This window comes from Ceratotherium simum, chromosome 12 (genome assembly GCF_057802395.1).
Source record: "Ceratotherium simum simum isolate JZ-2026a chromosome 12, ASM5780239v1, whole genome shotgun sequence".
In the NCBI taxonomy this organism is placed as follows: domain Eukaryota; kingdom Metazoa; phylum Chordata; class Mammalia; order Perissodactyla; family Rhinocerotidae; genus Ceratotherium; species Ceratotherium simum.
The window spans coordinates 34,588,478-34,608,811 of record NC_141911.1 but is presented as its reverse complement, the minus strand read 5'-3'; the positions used below and the strand labels follow the sequence as shown (position 1 = coordinate 34,608,811).

Genomic DNA, 20,334 nt, shown 5'->3' with positions numbered 1-20,334 from the left:
CCCCAGGCCACCACAGCAGAGCGTGCGCACTTAACCGCCTGCGCCATGGGGCCAGCCCCCGTCACAGTCTTTTTATAACCTAATCTCAAAACTGACATCTCATTACTTCTGTTGTATTCTATCTTTTTTTTTTTTTTTTTTTTGGGAGGAAGATCAGCCCTGAGCTAACATCCATGCTAATCCTCCTGTTTTTGCTGAGGAAGACCAGCTCTGAGCTAACATCTATTGCCAATCCTCCTCCTTTTTTTTTTCCCCAAAGCCCCAGTAGATAGTTATATGTCATAGTTGCACATCCTTCTAGTTGCTGTATGTGGGACGCGGCCTCAGCATGGCCAGAGAAGCGGTGCGTCCAAACCCGGGCCACCAATAGCAGAGTGCACGCACTTAACCGCTAAGCCATGGGGCCAGCCCCTGTTGTATTCTATTCTTTAGAAGGGAGTCAATAGGTGTGAATATCAGGAGGCAAGAATCATTGGGGCCATCTTAAAGGCTGCCTACCATAGGCAGAGCAAGGGAAGAGTCTGGACTAAGGAGCTGAGACTGACTGTGTTTAGTAGTCATGGATTAAACAGAGGCATGAGGGAGTTTTAAATAGAGGTATTTGGGGGAGAATGCCTTCTGAGTCACTCATTAACCCCACCCACTGAAAGCTCTTTATGATTGTGCTAATAGGTATACTGGGGTTAGGGAAGGTGTTTATTAGAGAGATTTCCAACTCATATTACCCTGTAAACAGAGAGTAGTCTGAGAACATGTCTCATATAAGAAATGTATCGCTGCTTTATCCCTATCCTTTTCCTGGGCCTCTATTATACAAAGAGTGGGAAAGAATATGGGATCCAACACTGGCCAGAGCTAGGTTAATTTATGGATTTCATAAGATACTGATTAAAATAATAACAGGATACTCTGTATTACTTGACAAATAGTAGTAAAAAATAATTGGGAAGAGTTTTGGCGAGACAGTGGAATAAACAACAGCAAAGTGAACATCCTTTGCTCAAATTTCATTAAATACCAATAAAATCATTGTTTGAAAATGAAAATTTTCATTAATAACTGCAAAGATAAGATAATTACACAAAAATAAGTAAATTAAATCTGGGCCATTAAAAAGCTTGCCATATTTATGAAGAAAATAGTAAGAACCTTGTGAAAAATTAATTCCCCAAATGCAAAAATTATATAAAATACAAGCAGGATTCAAAGAATGATTACAATTTATTCTCAAAAGAACACTGTTCATGTTACTAAGATCTCCTCAGGATTTTTTTTTTATATGACAACACTACAGAATTGCAAGCAAGGCATAATTGACACTGTGGAAAATGCTTCAGCAAAAGAAAAGATAAACTCACTAAATATGTGGGATTCTCAGTAAAAAAGATAAAAGAATGTGAGAAAAGATGATGGATCTAGATACTAAAGCCAAGGAATCCAACAAGGAGATAAAAGCCAGGTTTTAGAATCATAAAATAAAATGGTTGGAAGGCACCTTACAAGTTTTCTGATACAACTCAAGGCATAAATTTGCTTGTTTAATAGACCCAATGGATGATCCTTACATTTCTTAATAAAGCAGCATTGGAAAACTAACTAACTAACTGTTGGGAATGGGGGAACTATTTTCACTACACAGCACTGTCTCACCCCTTGCCTACCAGAATCCCCTAAAACTGAAACTTAATAAAATAAAATATACAAATAATGGGTGAGATGGAGTGAGATAGTTATCTGTAGCAAGAACCCAAAAAAAATTTCAGTAAATACATGCCTTATGTGTTTTAGGAATAAGCTATACTTGGAAATGTGGGTATAATCTCAAAGCAACATACCAGAAATGAGATCATACCTGAGAAAGTGTAAATCTAATCAACAGTATTATGCACCCACTGAAGAAAAACACTATTATGAAGGGGATGATCAATATAGAATCTATTAAAGCAAAAGCCAGACAACTATATGTGTTCATTAGACCCTAGATTGTTAAGAGAGACCGACTTTGAGTCTGAGGAATATAAACTTCACATTTATTTTAAAAAACATGTTCTGCAACAAAAGACCCCGAATAGCTAAAGGAATCCTGAGAAAAAAGAACAAAGCTGGAGGTGTCACACTTCCTGATTTCAAAATATACTACAAAGCTATAGTAACCAAAACAGCATGGTACTGGCACACAGATCAATGGAATAGAATCGAAAGCCCAGAAATAAACCCACACATCTATGGACAGCTAATCTTTGACAAAAGAGCCAAGAACATACAATGGGGAAAAGAAAGTCTCTTCAACAAATGGTGTTGGGAAAACTGGATAGCCACATGCAAAAAAATGAAAGTAGACCCTTGCCTTACACCATGCACAAAAATTAACTCCAAACGGATTAAAGACTTGAATGTAAGACCTGAAACTATGAAACTTCTAGAAGAAAACATAGGCAGTACGCTCTTCGACATCGGTCTTAGCAACATATTTTCAAACACCACATCTGACCGGGCAAGAGAAACAATAGAAAAAATAAACAAATGGGACTACATCAAACTAAAAAGCTTCTGCACAGCAAAGGAAACCATCAACAAAACGAAAAGACAACCTAACAATTGGGAGAAGATATTTGCAAACCATACTTCTGATAAGGGCTTAATCTCCAAAATATATAAAGAACTCATGCATCTCAACAACAAAAAAACTACCAACCCAATTAAAAAATGGGCAAAAGACCTGAACAGACATTTCTCCAAAGAAGATATACAGATGGCCGACAGACACATGAAAAGATGTTCAAAATCACTAACTATCAGGGAAATGCAAATCAAAACTACAATGAGATATCACCTCACGCCTGTCAGAATGGCTATAATTAACAAGACAGGAAACAACATGTGTTGGAGAGGATGTGGAGAGAAGGGAACTCTCATACACTGCTGGTGGGAGTGCAAACTGGTGCAGCCACTATGGAAAACAGTATGGAGATTCCTCAGAAAAGCAAGGATAGAACTACCATATGATCCAGCTATTCCACTGCTGGGTATTTATCCAAAGAACTTGAAAACACCAATTTGCAAAGGTACATGCACCCCTGTGTTCATTGCAGCGTTATTCACAATAGCCAAGACTTGGAAGCAACCTAAGTGCCCATCAAGGGTCGAATGGATAAAGAAGATGTGGTATACACACACAATGGAATACTACTCAGCCATAAGAAACGATGAAATCCAGCCATTTGTGACAACGTGGATGGACATTGAGGGTATAATGCAAAGTGAAATAAGTCAGAGGGAGAAGGTCAAATACCGTATGATTTCCTTCATTAAGTAGTAGATAATAACAACAATAAACAAACACATAGGGACAGAGATTGGATTGGTGGTTACTAGAGGGGAAGGGGGAAGGGAGGAGGGTGAAAGGGATAATTCAGTACATGTGTATGGTGATGGGTTGTAATTAGTATTTTGGTGGTGAACATGATGTAATCTATGCAGAAATAGAAGTACAATGATGTACACCAGAAATTTTTACAATGTTATAAACCAATAAAAAAAAAAAAAACATGTTCTGTTATGGAGAAGTGCTCTTTCACCTAGTTTTTTTAAAGAAGTGATATTTCAACCTAGTAAGTGAAATGCTCATGGAGACTGGCCATTTCCACTTCTTCTGACCTGAAGCCACTTCAAACCACCACCCACTTACTAATTTGGTTTCCCTACTCATATCAAGAAGATGTGTTCCCTGGTAGGGAAAAATGAAAATTCCAAATAATGGCAATGAATAGGCTTCATTGCAAATAAACACTCTGGTTCATATACAAGTCTCTCAAAATTTAGTGAGTGAGTTTCTTGAATTTGATCTATTCCAGGTGCTCTGACAAGACCTGAATTTCAGAAGCCAAAAAGATAAGGGCCCAGAGCCTACACTGACATGATCTGAGCCAAGTCATATTGCCTGTGAAAGACCTGCCTCAGTAGATTCTCTGGGTGACATGACATCTTTACCTCATCTCTAACTAGGATAGGAGTTTTTTTTGTTTTTGTTTTTATTGCAGAGGAAGGTTCGCCCTGAGCTAATGTCTATTGCCAATCTTCCTCTTTTTGCTTGAGGAAGATTCACTCTGAGATAACATCTGTGCCAATCTTCCACTATTTTTGTATGTGGGTCGCCACCACAGCATGGCCGATGAGTGATATAGGTCCATACCCTGGATCTAAACCCATGAACCCGGGCCGCAAAAGTGGAGCAGGCTCAACTCAACCACTAGGCCATGGGGCCAGCCCCTAACTATGACAGGAATTTATATGTTACTTTATGCCCCCTCTGTATTAGTTACTATGCTGGTCACTTTAAATATTATCTTATATAGTCCTAACAACTCAAGAAGGTATTATTTATCCCACTTTCACAAATGAAAACACACACATAAAACAACTGAGGCTCAGAGAAGCTAAGTAACTTGCCTGTGATCACATAGCTAGTATTTGATTACACAGATCCAGGACTGTCTAATAAAAGACACGGCTCTTTCCACAATACCAACTTACCTCCATTCATTGTTAGAGTGCTCTATTAAAGGTTCTTCCTTATACTATGCCAAAATAACACCTGCCTTCTAGTTCTAGTTATTTGTTCCTCTTATAGTCTCCATTTATATTATTTGGGTACACATTTTATCTATTCCTTCTGAATAGATAAAAACAGTCTTGAGAAGAGAACCTGCTGTCCTATTCAACTTCTTGAGCTTCTAGCAGCATCTAGGATAGTGTCTTGCAAACAGAAAGTATCAAATCTTATTTTCTGAACAATAAAATGAGAGCTATAGACTATAGAAAGCCAGCTGTCAAAACCATAAGGAAGAATTCCTTTAATATGAGTATAAGCAAATAAATATAAAAAGGGAAATCTTTTTTCTTTCAAAAGAACAAGACCAACTTCTGCAAAGGGTGACTGGTTAAAGGGCATCCAATGGGCAAGTAGGATGGAGCTCAGAGCAGATCAGTCCCTGTGGAGAAGGTAAGTGCAGGCGAGGGAAACTATAGACTGGCCAATAAGGCAAAGAGCTGGGAAGAAGAAGGTTGTCTCCAGAAGGTTGTCCAGGGCTTATATGAACTAGTTCCAGGACATACTGCTTAGTGGAACTAAAGTTGGACTAAAAATTTCTTGTCCGAGTTCAAGGACTAAGACCAGACTGAATCTTTTTTTTTTTTTTTGTGAGTAAGATAGCCCTGAGCTAACATCCGATGACAATCCTCCTCTTTTCGCTGAGGAAGATTGGCTCTGGGCTAACATCTGTGCCCATCCTCCTCTACTTTATATGGGATGCCGCCACAGCATGGCTTGACAAGTGGTGCGTCGGTGCGCACCCAGGATCCAAGCCTGCGAACCCCGGGCCACAGAAGCTGAGTGCTCACACTTAACCACTACGCCACCAGGCCAGCCCCAAGACTGAATCTTTTAATAGAGGGCATAGGTGTTTATTGCTGCAAGGTGACAGAAAAGACAAAAGCTAGGGCCTGCTACACATGTGCTAGGGAAATCAGGTATTCTTTAGGAGACTGTTTCATAGAGGATTACTCATTTTCCAATATAATAGATTGATCTGATAGGTTGAATTCGAAGATAGACAATGGAATCCATTTGCCCTTCCTGGAAATAAAGGCAAAACGCTACAAAACTTGCAAATCTACTGTTGTCCCTGTTTTATTCTCAGTGTGCTCAAGAGAAGATTGCATTCCTAAAGTGGTATCCTTGCTATACAGCAGTGGTTTTCAACTGAGGGTGATTCTGCCCCCCCGGGGGCCTTTGGCAATGTCTGGAGACATTTTTGGTTGTCACAACTGAGGGTAGGTGGTATTCTCGGCATCTAGTAGGTAAAGGCCAGAGATGGTGCTTCACACCCTACAATACACAAGACAGCTCCCCACAACAAAGAATCATCTAGCCCAAAATGACAATAGTGCCAAGGTTGAGAAATCCTGATCTATAGGCACCATCAACATCAATCTAAGCCACCACCAAGATGACCTGTTTGCCCAGAATTAAGTTAATATTTAATACTGGGATATTAGTTCAACAACAACCATAATAAAAATAGCTGCTACTATTTATTATTGCATGCTTAAATAGGCCAAACCCAAGCTAAGTACTTGCCCTAGATCTCATTTAATTCTTGAAAAATCTTGTCGGGTATTATTATTCCCATATTACAAAGAGGGAAAGGCTGTAACTTGGCCACAGCCATGTGGCAAGTAATAAAGTTCTTACCACCACCACCACATTGCCACTTCTCAAACCAACAGTTATTGTGTAGAGCAGACGTATTTATAGATAACTTTAACGATGACAGGGTAATGATCTGGGAACAGAGAATCTAAGATCTGGAGACTGAGCATGATGAGAGAAGCAGAAAGCTAAAAGAGCTATTTTCAAGAAAGTCTCTGGAGTGACCATTAAGCACCTACTCTCTTGCTTCTCACACCTTGGCACTTCCTTATCTTAAAAGAAGCAAGGGAGCAGTAAAATGGCAGAACCAGCATGCTTCTTGATTGGTAAACCAAAAATAAGAAAAATATCTCTAGAGGAAGAATCTTTGAGATCATCAACTGATTCCAAAGCCTTCATGGTACAACAGGAAAAAACAGGCCTTAGGGAAAAGGTGACTTGCTTAAGGTCATATACCCATCCCCTTGAAAATGACAGAAGAGCACTGTGGGCTGAAAACCAGAGATTTCTCTAATATGATAAGAGTTTAGCTTAGATTTAAAAAGGACTCATAGCTTCCAACTCTCTCTTTAAAAATGGACATTTTCTTACATAACTCAATGACGTTATCACACCTATCAAGATTAACAATAATTCCTTCATACCATCTAATACCCAGTTCATTATCAGATTTCCTTGATAGTATCAAAATGTGTTTTTGGAGTTGGTTTGTTAAATGAGGATCCAAACAAGGAGCAGACCCACTTATGTCTCTTAAGTTTCTTTTCACTTAGAGGAGTTTCCCTCCCTTTTTACCCTCATACCATTGACTTCTTATAGAAACCAAGCCAGTTGTTTTATAAAATGTCCCACATTCTGGATTTGTCAGTTAATTTCCTTGTGTTGTAATTTAACTTATTCCTTTATCCCCCCCCCCCCATTTGTTGTAAGTGGAAGCAGCTTTAGAGATTCAAGTTTCACCTTTTTTTAACAAGAATACTTCATTGGATATTGCTTTATACGATGTCACAACAAGAGGCACATGTCTGCCTTATCCTACTTTTCATGATGCTAAGATTGATCAGAGGGTTCAAATGATTACAGCGTGAGCACTCCATCAACTTTTCATCTAAAGCTTTCAACTATTGATAATCATCCTTTGAATCAATTATCTCATGAGGGGCTACAAGTGGTGGTTTTCATATTCTATCAGTCCAAACACATTTATTAGCTGGAATTCTTCCCTTATCAGCTAAGCCCATTTTTTTACTCTGAACGACAGTTTGGACAAGAAAAGCAAGATAACTATTTAATTCTTTCCTTTTACTTCCAATGTTCTGAGTAAGGAGCTGCTGTCTTACTTCCAATAAAGCTTATTTCCAACTAAATTGAAACCAAACCAAAAATATATTTTTATAAAACATTTAAACAGAAGGGAAAAGAAGAGATTCTGTGAGCAGTCCAACTAATATGTAAAAAGTATTAATCAATGACTTCAGATTTGTACAGGTACATAAAAGTCTACAGATCTAGGACAACCACAAGACCCTCACAGGGCAACGAGCATCTAGCAAATTTCTGTTCCTTTGATAAATCAACAGAAAGACCTGTACAGAGCTTTGATGTCTTTGCAAAAGACATCACAAAACACAACAGTGTTTTTGCAAAATCACTACCTTTACTCCAAACATGAATTGAAGGCAAATCTCAAATTTGAGATGAGGTCTGACTTTTTTAAAAGATATACTTAAATGAGTTGACTAAATAGTTAAAATTGCCTATGGATACCATAAATTAATTAGAATACCCATATAGATGGTTGTGATATGAATAAGAAATCTTTTTCTTCAATTAAATGAGCAGGATAAAACTGCAGGTTGCGGGGCCGGCCCTGTGGCGTAGCGGTTAGGTGTGCTTGCTCTGCTGCTGGCAGCCTGGGTTTGGATCCCGGGCGCACACCGACACACCGCTTGTTGGGCCATGCTGTGGCGGCGTCCCACATAAAGTGGAGGAAGATGGGCACGGATGTTAGCTCAGGACCAGTCTTCCTCAGCAAAAAAAGAGGAGGACTGGCATGGATGTTAGCTCAGGGCTGATCTTCCTCAGGAAAAAAAAAAAACTGTAGGTTGCAACATTAATTTCAGAAAAAATTATGGTGAAAAGTACTAAGAGAGTCATCATATGATGATAAAAAGCACAGTGAGTGATAGACACACAACGAGAATGAATGTATAAACCACACACACACAAATAGGATACATAAAACAAAAACCATTAAAAATGTAGGGAGGAACTAACATAAACGTAATAGTAGTAGATTTTCATTCCCATCAAGCGACACAAACGAAGACAAGTGGATCTGAGAAACATAAGTTAGGTAAAAACTAATAGTTGTGGCAGTCAGTAAACAGGTAAATGGAAAATTAATTTTTTTCAAGTGTTCACTTCTAAAATCTTAAAAAATGTGTTTAAAGAAGTAAACATCTTACTGTACTGAGATATAGCAAATTTGGCGTCTGACCCACCACAACAGTCCCTGCTGCTTAGCTGGCCACATTTTTGCATCCTCATCTTCCCCACTTCATGCATAAGGGCACTTACTCCAAAGACAATTAGTCCACAGCCATGAACCTATGTCCTGGTAAGAAAAGATAATCTGTTCAAATTCTTGGGAATCTGAACTAAAAATAAGGAAGAACTTGGGTCATTTATGGTAGGATAGAAAGAAAAGACATGAACTGTGGTTGAGCCATATAAATGGCAAAGGACCAGAGTGAAGATCCTGAACTCCTGCTATGAGCTCTTGAGCCATCATGAATCCTGAGCTCCCTTGCAGTTCTGGTCTCCCATTCTGGTCTCCAAGTCCGCCCTATGATAGCTCCACATGTTCCTGTTACTCTCGTCTCTTCGTTGTTCCATAGGTATCTGTATACATTTGCTAGGGCTGTCGTAACAAGGTACCACAGACTGGATGGCTTAAACAGCAGAAACTTATTTCCTCACAGTTCCAAAGGTGAGAAGTCTGAAATCAGGGTGTCAGCAGGATTGGTTCCTGCTGAGGCACATGAGGGAAGGATCTATTCCAGGCTTCCTTGGCTTGTAGAAAGCCATCTTCTCCCTCTGTACGTGTCTGTGTCCAAATCTTTTCTTTTTATAAGGACACCAGTCATACTGGATTAAGGCCCACCCTCAATGACCTAACCTTATCTCAATTACCTCTTTAAAAGCATTATCTCCAAATATGGTCATATTCTGATTAAACTTCAATGAGTTTTTTGGGAGACACATTTCAACCCATAACAGAATCTTTAAAATAATCCTCTCTTTGTTTAAGCTAGTTTAAGTGAGTCTCTGTTGCTTATAACTGAATAAACCTTACCAAAATAGCTACATTTTCTGGTCTTCCATTATTTTTTAATTAATCATATGGTTCTTTCAAACCTCCCAATATTTTAAGCTATAAGTGAGTGATAACATGCTTTAACAGTTCACTGAATTCTGCCTCCACAGACCTAGTACCCTACAATCAACTGGTACAGAAAACACAAAAGGCACAGAGAAGAATTCTGTAGCCAACGCTGTGCTGCACCACCCAGATCCCACTTCAGGACTGACGGACGCATTCATTCTCCGAGCAACCAGGAGTGTTGGCTGCTGACAGTTCACAGCTAAGTCCCATCCCAAGAATTGCCAACAGAGCCACCTCACCCCAGGTAACGCCCCCTCCTTGGAGGCAGCCTGCACCCAATCATGCAAAAGTCCAAAGGCCCAGCCTTCTTGTCTCAGTTCAGGACATCTCTGCAGGGCCAGCCCAGGTCCAGAGCGACTTGTAGGGCTGGCTGAGGCCTCTGTTTCAGATGCATTACAGTTTAATTCTCCCTCTACCAACCCTGCCTCCATCCCCTCTTGCGGCGTTGATCCTGAGCCCACTCCCCAATAAACTTCTTGCAAACAAATTTCTGTCGTAAGAGTCTATTTCCCAGAAAATCTGACTTGTAGTATATTCTATGGCTAACATTGTAATGAAGATGAAAACACAAAAAAAAAAAAATGAGGAAAAATTAGCCAGGTACTGGGTTTATTTCCTCTTTTCCATTTCTTGCTTTTGAAGAATCCTGTCCATCTTCCATTTCCTTGCAGACTGAGTCCTGTTCCTTCCAGTGCCCTCCAACCTGCCCAGGGTATAAGTAGCATAAGTGAGGCCATCTTGTTACACCAAATGGCCCTAGCCCCTCCTCCGTGTGACTACTTGCTGCTCTGCACGTACTCCAAAAAATTCACATGCTCTCCTGATTTACGGCCTCTGCTTATGTATGTATTCCCCAATAGCTTGATAAATTAAAAACTTTGTTCTATGAGTTTCTCTCCAGGAACAGGCTGACCACAGGCGGGAAACACACCTACAAGGTATCCATCACAGCTGACAGAATAATGGAACAATGTGATGCCTGGAGCCCGCCACGCTTGGAGACCAACATCCCTGGACCCCCTCCTTACTGCCCATTTTCCCTATATAACTGCCTCGAGATTCTGTAATCTTTAAAGATGAGTCTTTGAGACATTAGTCACCTGTCTTCTGATTTGCTGGCTAATCTAATTAAACGTCTTGTTTCTCGATCTCTAACTCATTGTGATTAATTGGCTCAGATGGCGGCAAGCAGAGCGAGCCCATTGCTCAGTATCAGGGGCAGGCAGCTACTGCACTCACCCCCTTCTACCTTCCCTCCCCCACCCCACTGGCAGAAACCCCAGATAGCCTGCTCTCTCTGGACAGCAGGGGTCACCTCAGGCCCCAGCTCCTCCCCCTGGGTCCTGGGTCCTGGTCCCAGAAGCTACATGTCTGAAGTCTGGTCCCTTCAGCGCCTGGCCCTGGGTAAAAACCAAAGGAAAGGAGCGGGGTGAAGCAGAGGAATCCATCTAGGAGAAGAAGCTGGTCCTGGCCCCCTTCTCTGGCTGCTCCCCAGCTGGCCTCTCCCTAGAAGCCTGAGTCCAGAGCAGGAAGTGCTGATTTTGAGGACAGAGACATGGGCCCTGCTGGCTGTGTCTTTCTACTGTCCTTCTGCTGGGTGAGCCCCTGAGGTGGGGTGGGGAGGGGAGAGGCAGAGGTTTTTTGGCTCAAGAAGTTATCATATAGAATAATATGACACTTCACCCATGGGATATTACTTGTGAATAGTGTGCCCGGAGAAAGTCCTGAGGGGATACTATATGCCAGGCACTGTTCCAAGGCTCTTGGAAGTAGCAGTAAACAAAACAAAGATCCCTGCCCTCATGTGGGTTATAATCAATGCACATATTAAACATGCAGATCATAAAGCATGTTAGAAAGTAATAAATACTATGAAAGGAAAGGGGCATCTAGAGTACAGGGGCAAGAGGCATGTTGTAATTTTAAATAGGGTAGTCAAGGAAGGTTTCACTAAGAAGGAGTCATTTGAGCAAAGACTTGAAGGAGATGACTGATTTAGCTAAGAGGATCTAGGAAAAGAGCATTTCAAGCAGCCAGAACTCAAAGTACAAATGCTGTTCAATGATTTCAGGCATAAGCTTGTTGATTTATTTTTCTGGCCCACAGTGGTTTAAAAGCAGGGTAGGCTGAGAGTAGCAGAAAGATAACAGGTAGCAAAAAAGAAAGTACAAAATACACAAGTACTACAAAATGCCAATTCAGTGAAAGAAAACAGGACAAAAGTAAACAGCTTATAAACCTCCAAAGCATCTGAAGGCATCATTGTATTTACAACCCAATATACTTGATATTCCTGATGACAACCTTGAATCATCAAGTAAAAGTTAGATTATGTTCCATGTATGCTGCTAAAGAAGGCAGGTAAGTATGTAATTATCAAGATTCCCACTAATGGGTAGACATTTATAAAAATTTGGCCTTTAACATCAATCCGAGAAATTTCAATATGTGGGAAGCCTCTCTTGTTCAGTGAATCTAGATATAAGATGTGTTATTATATATTAATGATATGGTGTGTTTATCTTAGGGTCTTGCCTATGCTCTTCTCCCAAAAAGAAAGATCTGCCAGGTGAGTGGTCTCCACTTGGGCCCAAGACTACTGGGTTTGGAACTGGAATAGAATGGAGTATGGAGGCTAGGGAGGACTCAGGTCCTAGGAATGGATGGAAGTTTGGGGACGATGAGAAGATGGGACTGGAGGAACAGGACACCCAGATTTCCACAATTCCCCCTCTCCTCTTTCTCTAGTATGTGGACGACCTGTATACTTAAGCCTTGTTGTAGGTGGCCAGGATGCTGTTGCGGGGCACTGGCCTTGGCAAGTCAGCCTGCACTTGGGACAGACCCATGTCTGTGGAGGTTCCCTCATCAGTGAGAGGTGGATACTGACAGCAGCACACTGCATACAATCGTGAGTTCTAGCTGATGGCTAGCACACAGATAGGTTCTCAATAAACACTTGAATGATTTCGTGAATGAATCAACAGACAAATGAAAGTGGTAAGATGGGTAGGCAAAAGGAAACCCTAGGTCACCTTGGACTAAGGACAGGGCATAGAGGTAGAAAAAGAAATGATGGAGACAGGCACTGTATTAGAAACTTTTCTTACTTTTTGCCAAATCACTTCCTAAACACCAGTCAGGGAATTTTGTCTTCAGCTTTTTTGGGGTCACAAACACAATCTGAGCTCTCTCTCAGAGCTATTGCTGTGAGAGAAGCAAGGCGCCATGCGGTGAGTAGCCTTAGGGAGAGGCCCATGTAAAACTGATGTGTCCAGCCAACAGCTAGTGAAGACTCAAAGCCTGCCAACATAAGTGAGTTTGGAAACAGACCCTTCTGGAGTCAAGCCTTGAGATGACTGCAGCCCACCTTGATTGCAGCCTCGTGAGAGACCTTGAGTCAGAGGCACCCAGCTAAGTCACACCTGATTCCTGACTCACAGGAACTGTAAGATAAATATATGTTGTTTGAAGCCTCTAAGCTTTGTGGTAACTTGCTATGCAACAATAGATAATATACATATACACACACACAGAAATCAAAATGACAGGACTTTTCAATAACAACACTGAAAGCTGTGTTGAAAGAAAGAAAATAGGGTAATAACTTCAAAATGCTGAGAGAAAATTATTTCCAGACTAGAATTTTACCCATATACAAACTATCAATCAAGTGTGGGATAGAATTAAGACATTTTCAAATATAAAAAGCAGCAAAAATATTATCTCTCATGCACATTTTCTCAGGAAGCCATAGGAGAATGTGCTTCACCAAAATAAAGGGGGGAAAAAATCAGGAAAACACGGGATCCAGAAAAAAGAAGATAGAACACAGAAGAGAATCCCCTAGAAAATCATAAAGAAAAGTGCCAAGATTGGCGCAAGAGGGCAGAGAGGTCTCCAGAAAAGATAGTATGTATGGACTGAATGCCTGGCAGGTTTCAACATATTGAGAGATTTACACTTCCGGCAGAGTTTGGGGAATGAATAATGAATTAGTGATAGGTATACAGAAAACTAAGAAAACAAAGAAGGGAGACCACATTATTAACTCCAGGAGAAGGAAAAAGTTTTACAGGAAATGTAGTTACAGTACGCAATATGGCCCAGTAGTGAATAATGTTTACATAGTCACAAGAACATACACATTAAATACTGATCTAACAAAAAGTTGTACTTAGGACAAGAGGATGGTGAAAAGGAAGGGGGTGGGGGTTGGGAGTGACTGTTGGCTCAATCCTCACCTTCTACAGTAAAAATACAGTATTCTAAAAGTGAAAGAAAAAAATTTTAACAGCAATATATAGGGTTTCTTGAAAATACTAAGAGAAAGAGCTAAGAGTTGAAAGTGATTGCCTTTGGATAGTGTGAATTGAGGGCAGTAAGGCAGAGAACTTCTATTTTTTATTTATTTTGTACATCTTATCAAACTACTTGACATTTTAAGTAGTATATATGTAAACTTTTATATATGTGTGTATATATATAAATAAAACTTTGGTGGTTATACTTTGCTTTAAGTTTTTATTTAGAAATAAAGGTCTACTGCTCAGAAATAAAAACTGGCAATAAAAAAACAATGACTATTAAGCATAAAGGTGATGGCTGAAATGGGAAAAGGTGATGGAGAATGGGAGAGGTGAATAAGAGAATTAGGGAGAAAATGTAGGAGAAAACTCTGGCCATAAGCATATAAGAGAAGACCATAGAAACAGTGGAGAGCAAAAGAAAGAGTGGTCAGGGAGCGAAGAAGAAAACAGACAAACCAACTCTAGTCCAAGTTGGAAGCAGTCTGGTTAATTCCAAGTCTATTACCCTCCTTTCTGGCCTAGAGACTTAGTGCTACACATAGGTAGCTCGTTCTGATCCAGCTGTAGCACATAAGCATGCTCTACTTTCATTCTCCTCTTTCTCTTCCCCTTAGGACCTGGATTCCTTGGCAATATACTGTGTGGCTGAGATCGATTAAAATAGGCAATTCAAATAAAGGTGTGAAGCATCATGTGTCCAAAATCGTCATCCATCCCAAATTTCAAAATATAACTGCAGACATCGCCTTGTTGAAACTGGTCTCTAGAGTCACCTTCACTTCTTCCATCCTGCCCATCTGCTTGCCCAGTATCACAAAGCAGCTGACAGTTCCAGGCTCTTGCTGGGTGACTGGATGGGGAAAAGTTAAGGAAAGTGAAGGTGAGAATGTCACCCTTTTGTACCCACTCCAGAACACTCACATTTCAGGCATATCATTACTATGGCAAATATTTTTCAACAAAACCAGATCAACCTATTGATATTATCTATAAGTCTTCAAATAAAATGTCTTTTTTCACATTTATATGTTTATTTACTCTTATATCCTGCCTAGAGTCTATAGCTGTAAGAACAGATACTAACAATTTAAACAAATAATTACCTCTCTGAAACAGAGGTTAACAAATCTCATTTAAAGTTTGGAGAGAGTCTAGCATTTTTTAAATCTGTTTTTAAAGTGTTGTGTCAACTCTTTCCCAGGATGGAGTAAAGACAAGACAGGAAATGAGCTAGGAGCAGAAAAATGGGAAAGGAAGAAGTTTTAGAATGCCTCAGAATACCCACATTTTCACCTAAACAAAATGTATCAGAATTTCTCTTTATTTAGAACATTAGGAACACCCCACATTGACACATTAGAAAAACCACAAATAAATAGAAATAACTTTGAATTATCCATTGTTTTAGATTAACTGTACCCAAAAAAATTCTTTCATTAGCAAATATGACTGGAAAGTGATTGTATTTTGCTTTTAGATTCCCATTCAGAGATTTCTGCACATCATGACTGTATGTTGCCCTTGTAGCTTTCCAGATTGCTTTTCCTTTCAACCCTGCCTATCTCTACAGATACAGATTACCATTCCACCCTCCAGGAAGCAGAAATACCCATCATTGACCACCAGGCTTGTGAACAACTCTACAACCCAATCGGTATCTCATTGCCAGAAGTAGAGCCGGTCATCAAAGAAGACATGATTTTTGCTGGTGATACTCAAAAAATGAAGGATTCTTGCCAGGTTAGAGTTTGCTCTTGAAATTTTTTTTTTAACATGAGATCTTAATTTGGATCCACGTTTTTCTATCTGTAAACAACAGTGGATTGGGAATCAGGAGAAAAGAGTTCTGACAATAATTCTTGTGTTACCCTAAACAAGTCACTTAACCTTTATCTATGAATTTAATCTCTGCAACTGTTGATCTAAAGCAATGCTAACCATTGGTCATTGAGTTTTCACAGACTTGTACATTTTTATAAATATATTAAGAAATTATAAATATATTAAGAAGTTGACACAGAATTACTAACATTTTAATTTTTCAAGTAGAACATTTCATTCTACACTTAAAAGATGTCATTCTGGCCCAGCCTGGTGGCATAGTGGTTAAGTTCCCACACTCCGCTTTGGTGGCCCGGGGTTCATGGATTCGGATCCTGAGCACGGACCTACACACCACTCGTCAAGCCACACTGTGGTGGCTTCCCACAAGCAAAATAGAGGAAGATTGGCACAGATGTTGGCTCAGCGACAATCATCCTCAAGCAAAAGGAGGAAGACTGGCAACAGATGTCAGCTCAAGGCCAATCTTCCTTATCAAAAAAAAAAGAAAAAGATGTCATTCTATTGTCTCCTAATCATAACTGATGGACAATCATCCATCACTTGTGTCTTCCTCTATTGAGTGTGATATGTTGTTTTGCTCTGGCTGCTTTCTATATATTTCCTTCATATATTTGACTGTCAGAAGTTTGAATGTGATGTGCTAGGTGTGATTTTCTTTGTATTTATCATATTTGGAATTCATTGAGTTTTTTGGTTTTTTTAATCTAGTTTTTTATCTTTCATCAAAACTGGGGAAATTTTCATTCATGTTGTCTTCAAATATTATTCTACCTCATTTCTCTCTTTTCTCCTTCTGGTTGAAGCCAGAAATTTATAAGTTAGACCTTCTGATATTTTCACCCAGGTCCCTGATATTCTGTTCATTTTATTTTTACCTTTTCTGTTCTTCAAATTGGACACTTTTAAATTAATCTATATTCAAGATCATTGCCTCTTTCTCTTGTCATCTACATTTTACTGTTAAGTTCATCCAATGAAATTTTTATTTCAGATTTTTTTTAGTTCTAGAATGACCATTTGTTTTTATTCCTCCCACACACACACACATGCACATTTTTCTGTATCTCTGCCAAGATTTCCCATCCATATATTCAGTATTTGTAAATCAAACAACAATGAGACACAGCTTCACACCAACTAGAATAGCCATAATCAAGATCAACAATAACAAGAGTTGACGAGGATGTGGAGAAATTGGAACCTTCATACACCTAAGTGGGAATGTAAAATGGTGAAGGCGCTTTGGAAAATTATCTAGTAGTTCACAAAAGGTTAAAGTTACTATATGACCTAGGAATTCCACTCCTAGGTATACACCCAAGAGAAATGAAAACATAAGTCCATATAAAAATTTGTACATGAATGTTCATAGCAGCATTATTCATAATAGCCAAAAAATGAAAACAACTCAAATGTCCATCAACTGTTGACTAGATAAACAAAATGTGGTAAATCCATATAATGGCATATTATTCAGCCATAAAAACGAATGGAGTATTGATACATGCTACATTTTAGATGAACCTTGAAAAGAGTATGCTAAGTGAAATAAGCCAGACACAAAAGGTCACATATTATATGATTCCATTTATACAAAATGTCCAGAATATGCAAATCTGTAGAGGCAGAAAGTCGATTACTGGTTGGCCAACGACTGGGAATGTTGGAAGGAAATGAGGGTGACTGCTAATGGGTATGGGGTTTCTTTTGGGGGTGATGAAAATGTTCTAAAATGAGTTGTGGTGATGTTTGAGCAACATTGTAAGTACACTAAAAACTACTAAATTGTACACTTCAAATGGGTAAATTGTATAGTTTGTGAATTGTATTTCAATAAAGCTGTTACAAAAAGAAAGAGACAGCAAGATTCAGAGCCACACTACAACTACTATCACTATCATTTAATATAAGAAAGGATTATTTTAACATTAAAAAAGGCAATAAGAATCTGAGAATAGAAAAATAAGGACACTTCATTCAATTGAATAAATTTAGTGAAAAAACTCATCACATTAATTTCTTTTTTATCACAGATGAGTATTTTGAAACTACTGATATATCTAGCTAAGTTCTCTGCCAACTTCAAATTCTGTGATTCTAGAATTCCCGTGATCTCCCTCTAATGCAGTGGGAAATCCAGCTCCGTCCAGAGTTCTGTAGCTCCATGGGCTCCACTGCCCTGTTAAGGAACTCTCTACCTCTTATGACCACTCTTCTCTTCATGGTCCCTTTTCACTATGCTCATAACCTTTATCTCTTCATTAGGGTGATTTTGGAGGGCCTCTGTCATGTCAAATTGATGGTGTATGGATCCAGATAGGATAGGTAAGCTGGGGGATAGGATGTGGTAAATCTCTGCCTGGAGTCTACACCAATGTGATTTACTACCAAAAATGGATTAACACCACTATCTCAAGAGCTGAGATCTTGGGTACCAACAATCTGGACTTATCTGACTTCCTGTTCCCTATTGTACTGCTCTCTCTGGCTCTCCTGGGACCCTCCTGTGCCTCTGGGCCTAACATTTTATCAGGAGAGTAGGCAGTGTAGCTGAAGCCACTGGCCAAGTACAGGGCTACGAAGGAAATGCATGGAGAATAAGCCCCAGGGGCAGAGAACTCACAGGAGAGTCACTGGGACTCTGGATGACTTCATTAAAATAATTAGAAATGATTTTGGTTTTGAGGTTCTTGATTCTGGAAGTATGTATCTGTGGCTGGAATCTGAATAGGTGAGAAATAAGGCACCACTTCTGTACATGGCATTCTTTGTTCCTGACTATGCATCTTGCAAGGCAGGAAGCATGCCTTCTATAAGTATTTATGGACACAAATTAAATGGCCACTGGAGAAGCAGGCAAGAAAAAACGTATCGGTGAAGGCAAAAGAGAAGGTCCTTGGGGCCGGCCCGGTGGTGTAGTGGTTAACTTCGTGCACTCCACTTCGGCGGCCCAGGGTTCATTGGTTTGGATCCCAGGCGCAGACCTACACACCACTCATCAAGCCATGCTGTGGCAGCATCCCATATATAAAAGTAGAGGAAGATTGGCACAGATGTTAGCTCAGGGACAATCTTCCTCAAGCAAAAAGAGGAAGACAGGCAACATATGTTATCTCAGGGTCAATCTTCCTTACCAAAAAAAAAAGAGAGAGAGAGAGAGAAGGTGCTCAAGGAACTATATTAAGGGTTTACTTTAGGCCCATGGGTTGCATTATGGGCTTCTTAACCTGGTCTATATTTCTCACCTTCTCTACTATCCTACACTTCCCCTCTATAGCAAGTGGTCAAATAAGAAATGCATATATGTAGTTCAGCTCTGTATTTTTCTGAAATTTTTACTTTTTGAAATACTAACGTGACCTACTAACAAAAATGAATGATCTCAAGATCTAAGGTCTTAGGTTTCAATAATATGGATCTGTCCAGGTTGTTTAATGTCACTTCTATAATAAAGTACTTTAAATGTTTATATGGAAAAGGTTATATCCCTTGCTTAACTAGCATACTTCCTTTTGTTAAACAATCACATGACCTATACTATTTCCTTCTCTACCTTGGCTTCCAGGAGCTCAGAGCTGTTTTATACTCGATTTCAGTCATTATCTCTATCCTAGATTATGTGATTTAATTCCACTCATATTCTTTTTTATTTAAATCAACCTTCATAGAATGAACTTAAGTTTTATTGCACCTGTATCTTTTCTGGTAAGTTAACTTTCAAAAATAATTTTTTGGATAAATAAATACATTTAATAGGAAGTGAGGGTAGGTTTGGAAACTTAAAATCCTTGCTAACCCTTAACTTCACCTCTCACCTGGACTACCACTACAGCCTCCTAAGTGGCATTCTCACATCCTTTCCCTCGCTTACACCTATGCTCAACTCCATTTATTCTCCACAGCATTCAGACTAGTGTTTTAAAAATGAAAAAGTATATATATACTTTTCTCTCCTTTTCCTCTGCTTACACACTTGAAAAGCATTCCATGCTCATAGAATAAGGACCAAAGTCCTGAACAAGGCCTACAAAGCCCTGCAGGATATGACCCAGCCTGCCTCTTCAGCCTCATTCGGCCTCACTCTACCTGCTCTCTATGCTTTCACTTCCTCCAACGCTCCAAGGCCCTTCTCAGCAATGGACTTGTGCATCTGCTATTCTCTCTGCCCTGCCGCCTTTGCCTAGTTAATTCTTTCTGTGCCTTCAGATCTCAGCTCACCCTTTACTGCCTCAAGGAAGCTGTCCCCGGCTCTCCTGACCAGAACAAATTCCCCTAATATATATTCATAGCACTATGGAGCCCTCCTTCATAGGACTCAACATAGCTGTAATTTGACATTCATTTGTGTAATGGCCTAATTAATATACATCTGTCTTACCAAAATGTAAGGTCCATGAGTAAGAATATTTTGTTTTTGCCAACCACTAAATGCCAGTCTCAATAAATATTTGTTGAATGAATGAATGAATGAATGATAAACACTCAACCTCTTTGTCTCCCCAACTGAGAACCTGGGTGTT

At 39.6% G+C, this 20,334-nt stretch overlaps 2 protein-coding genes across 4 annotated transcripts in view; one reads left to right on the top strand and one right to left on the bottom strand.

The window, feature by feature from the left end:
* SH3D19 (SH3 domain containing 19) overlaps nt 1-20,334 on the bottom strand; it is a 166,748-nt gene that overhangs the window by 123,182 nt on the left and 23,232 nt on the right. The window lies entirely within an intron of this gene.
* PRSS48 (serine protease 48) lies at nt 12,002-18,355 on the top strand. Its single transcript, XM_087437249.1, is given in 5 exon segments — nt 12,002-12,020; nt 12,408-12,570; nt 14,584-14,849; nt 15,540-15,709; nt 18,080-18,355. Coding segments are annotated over 5 exon segments (894 nt in total).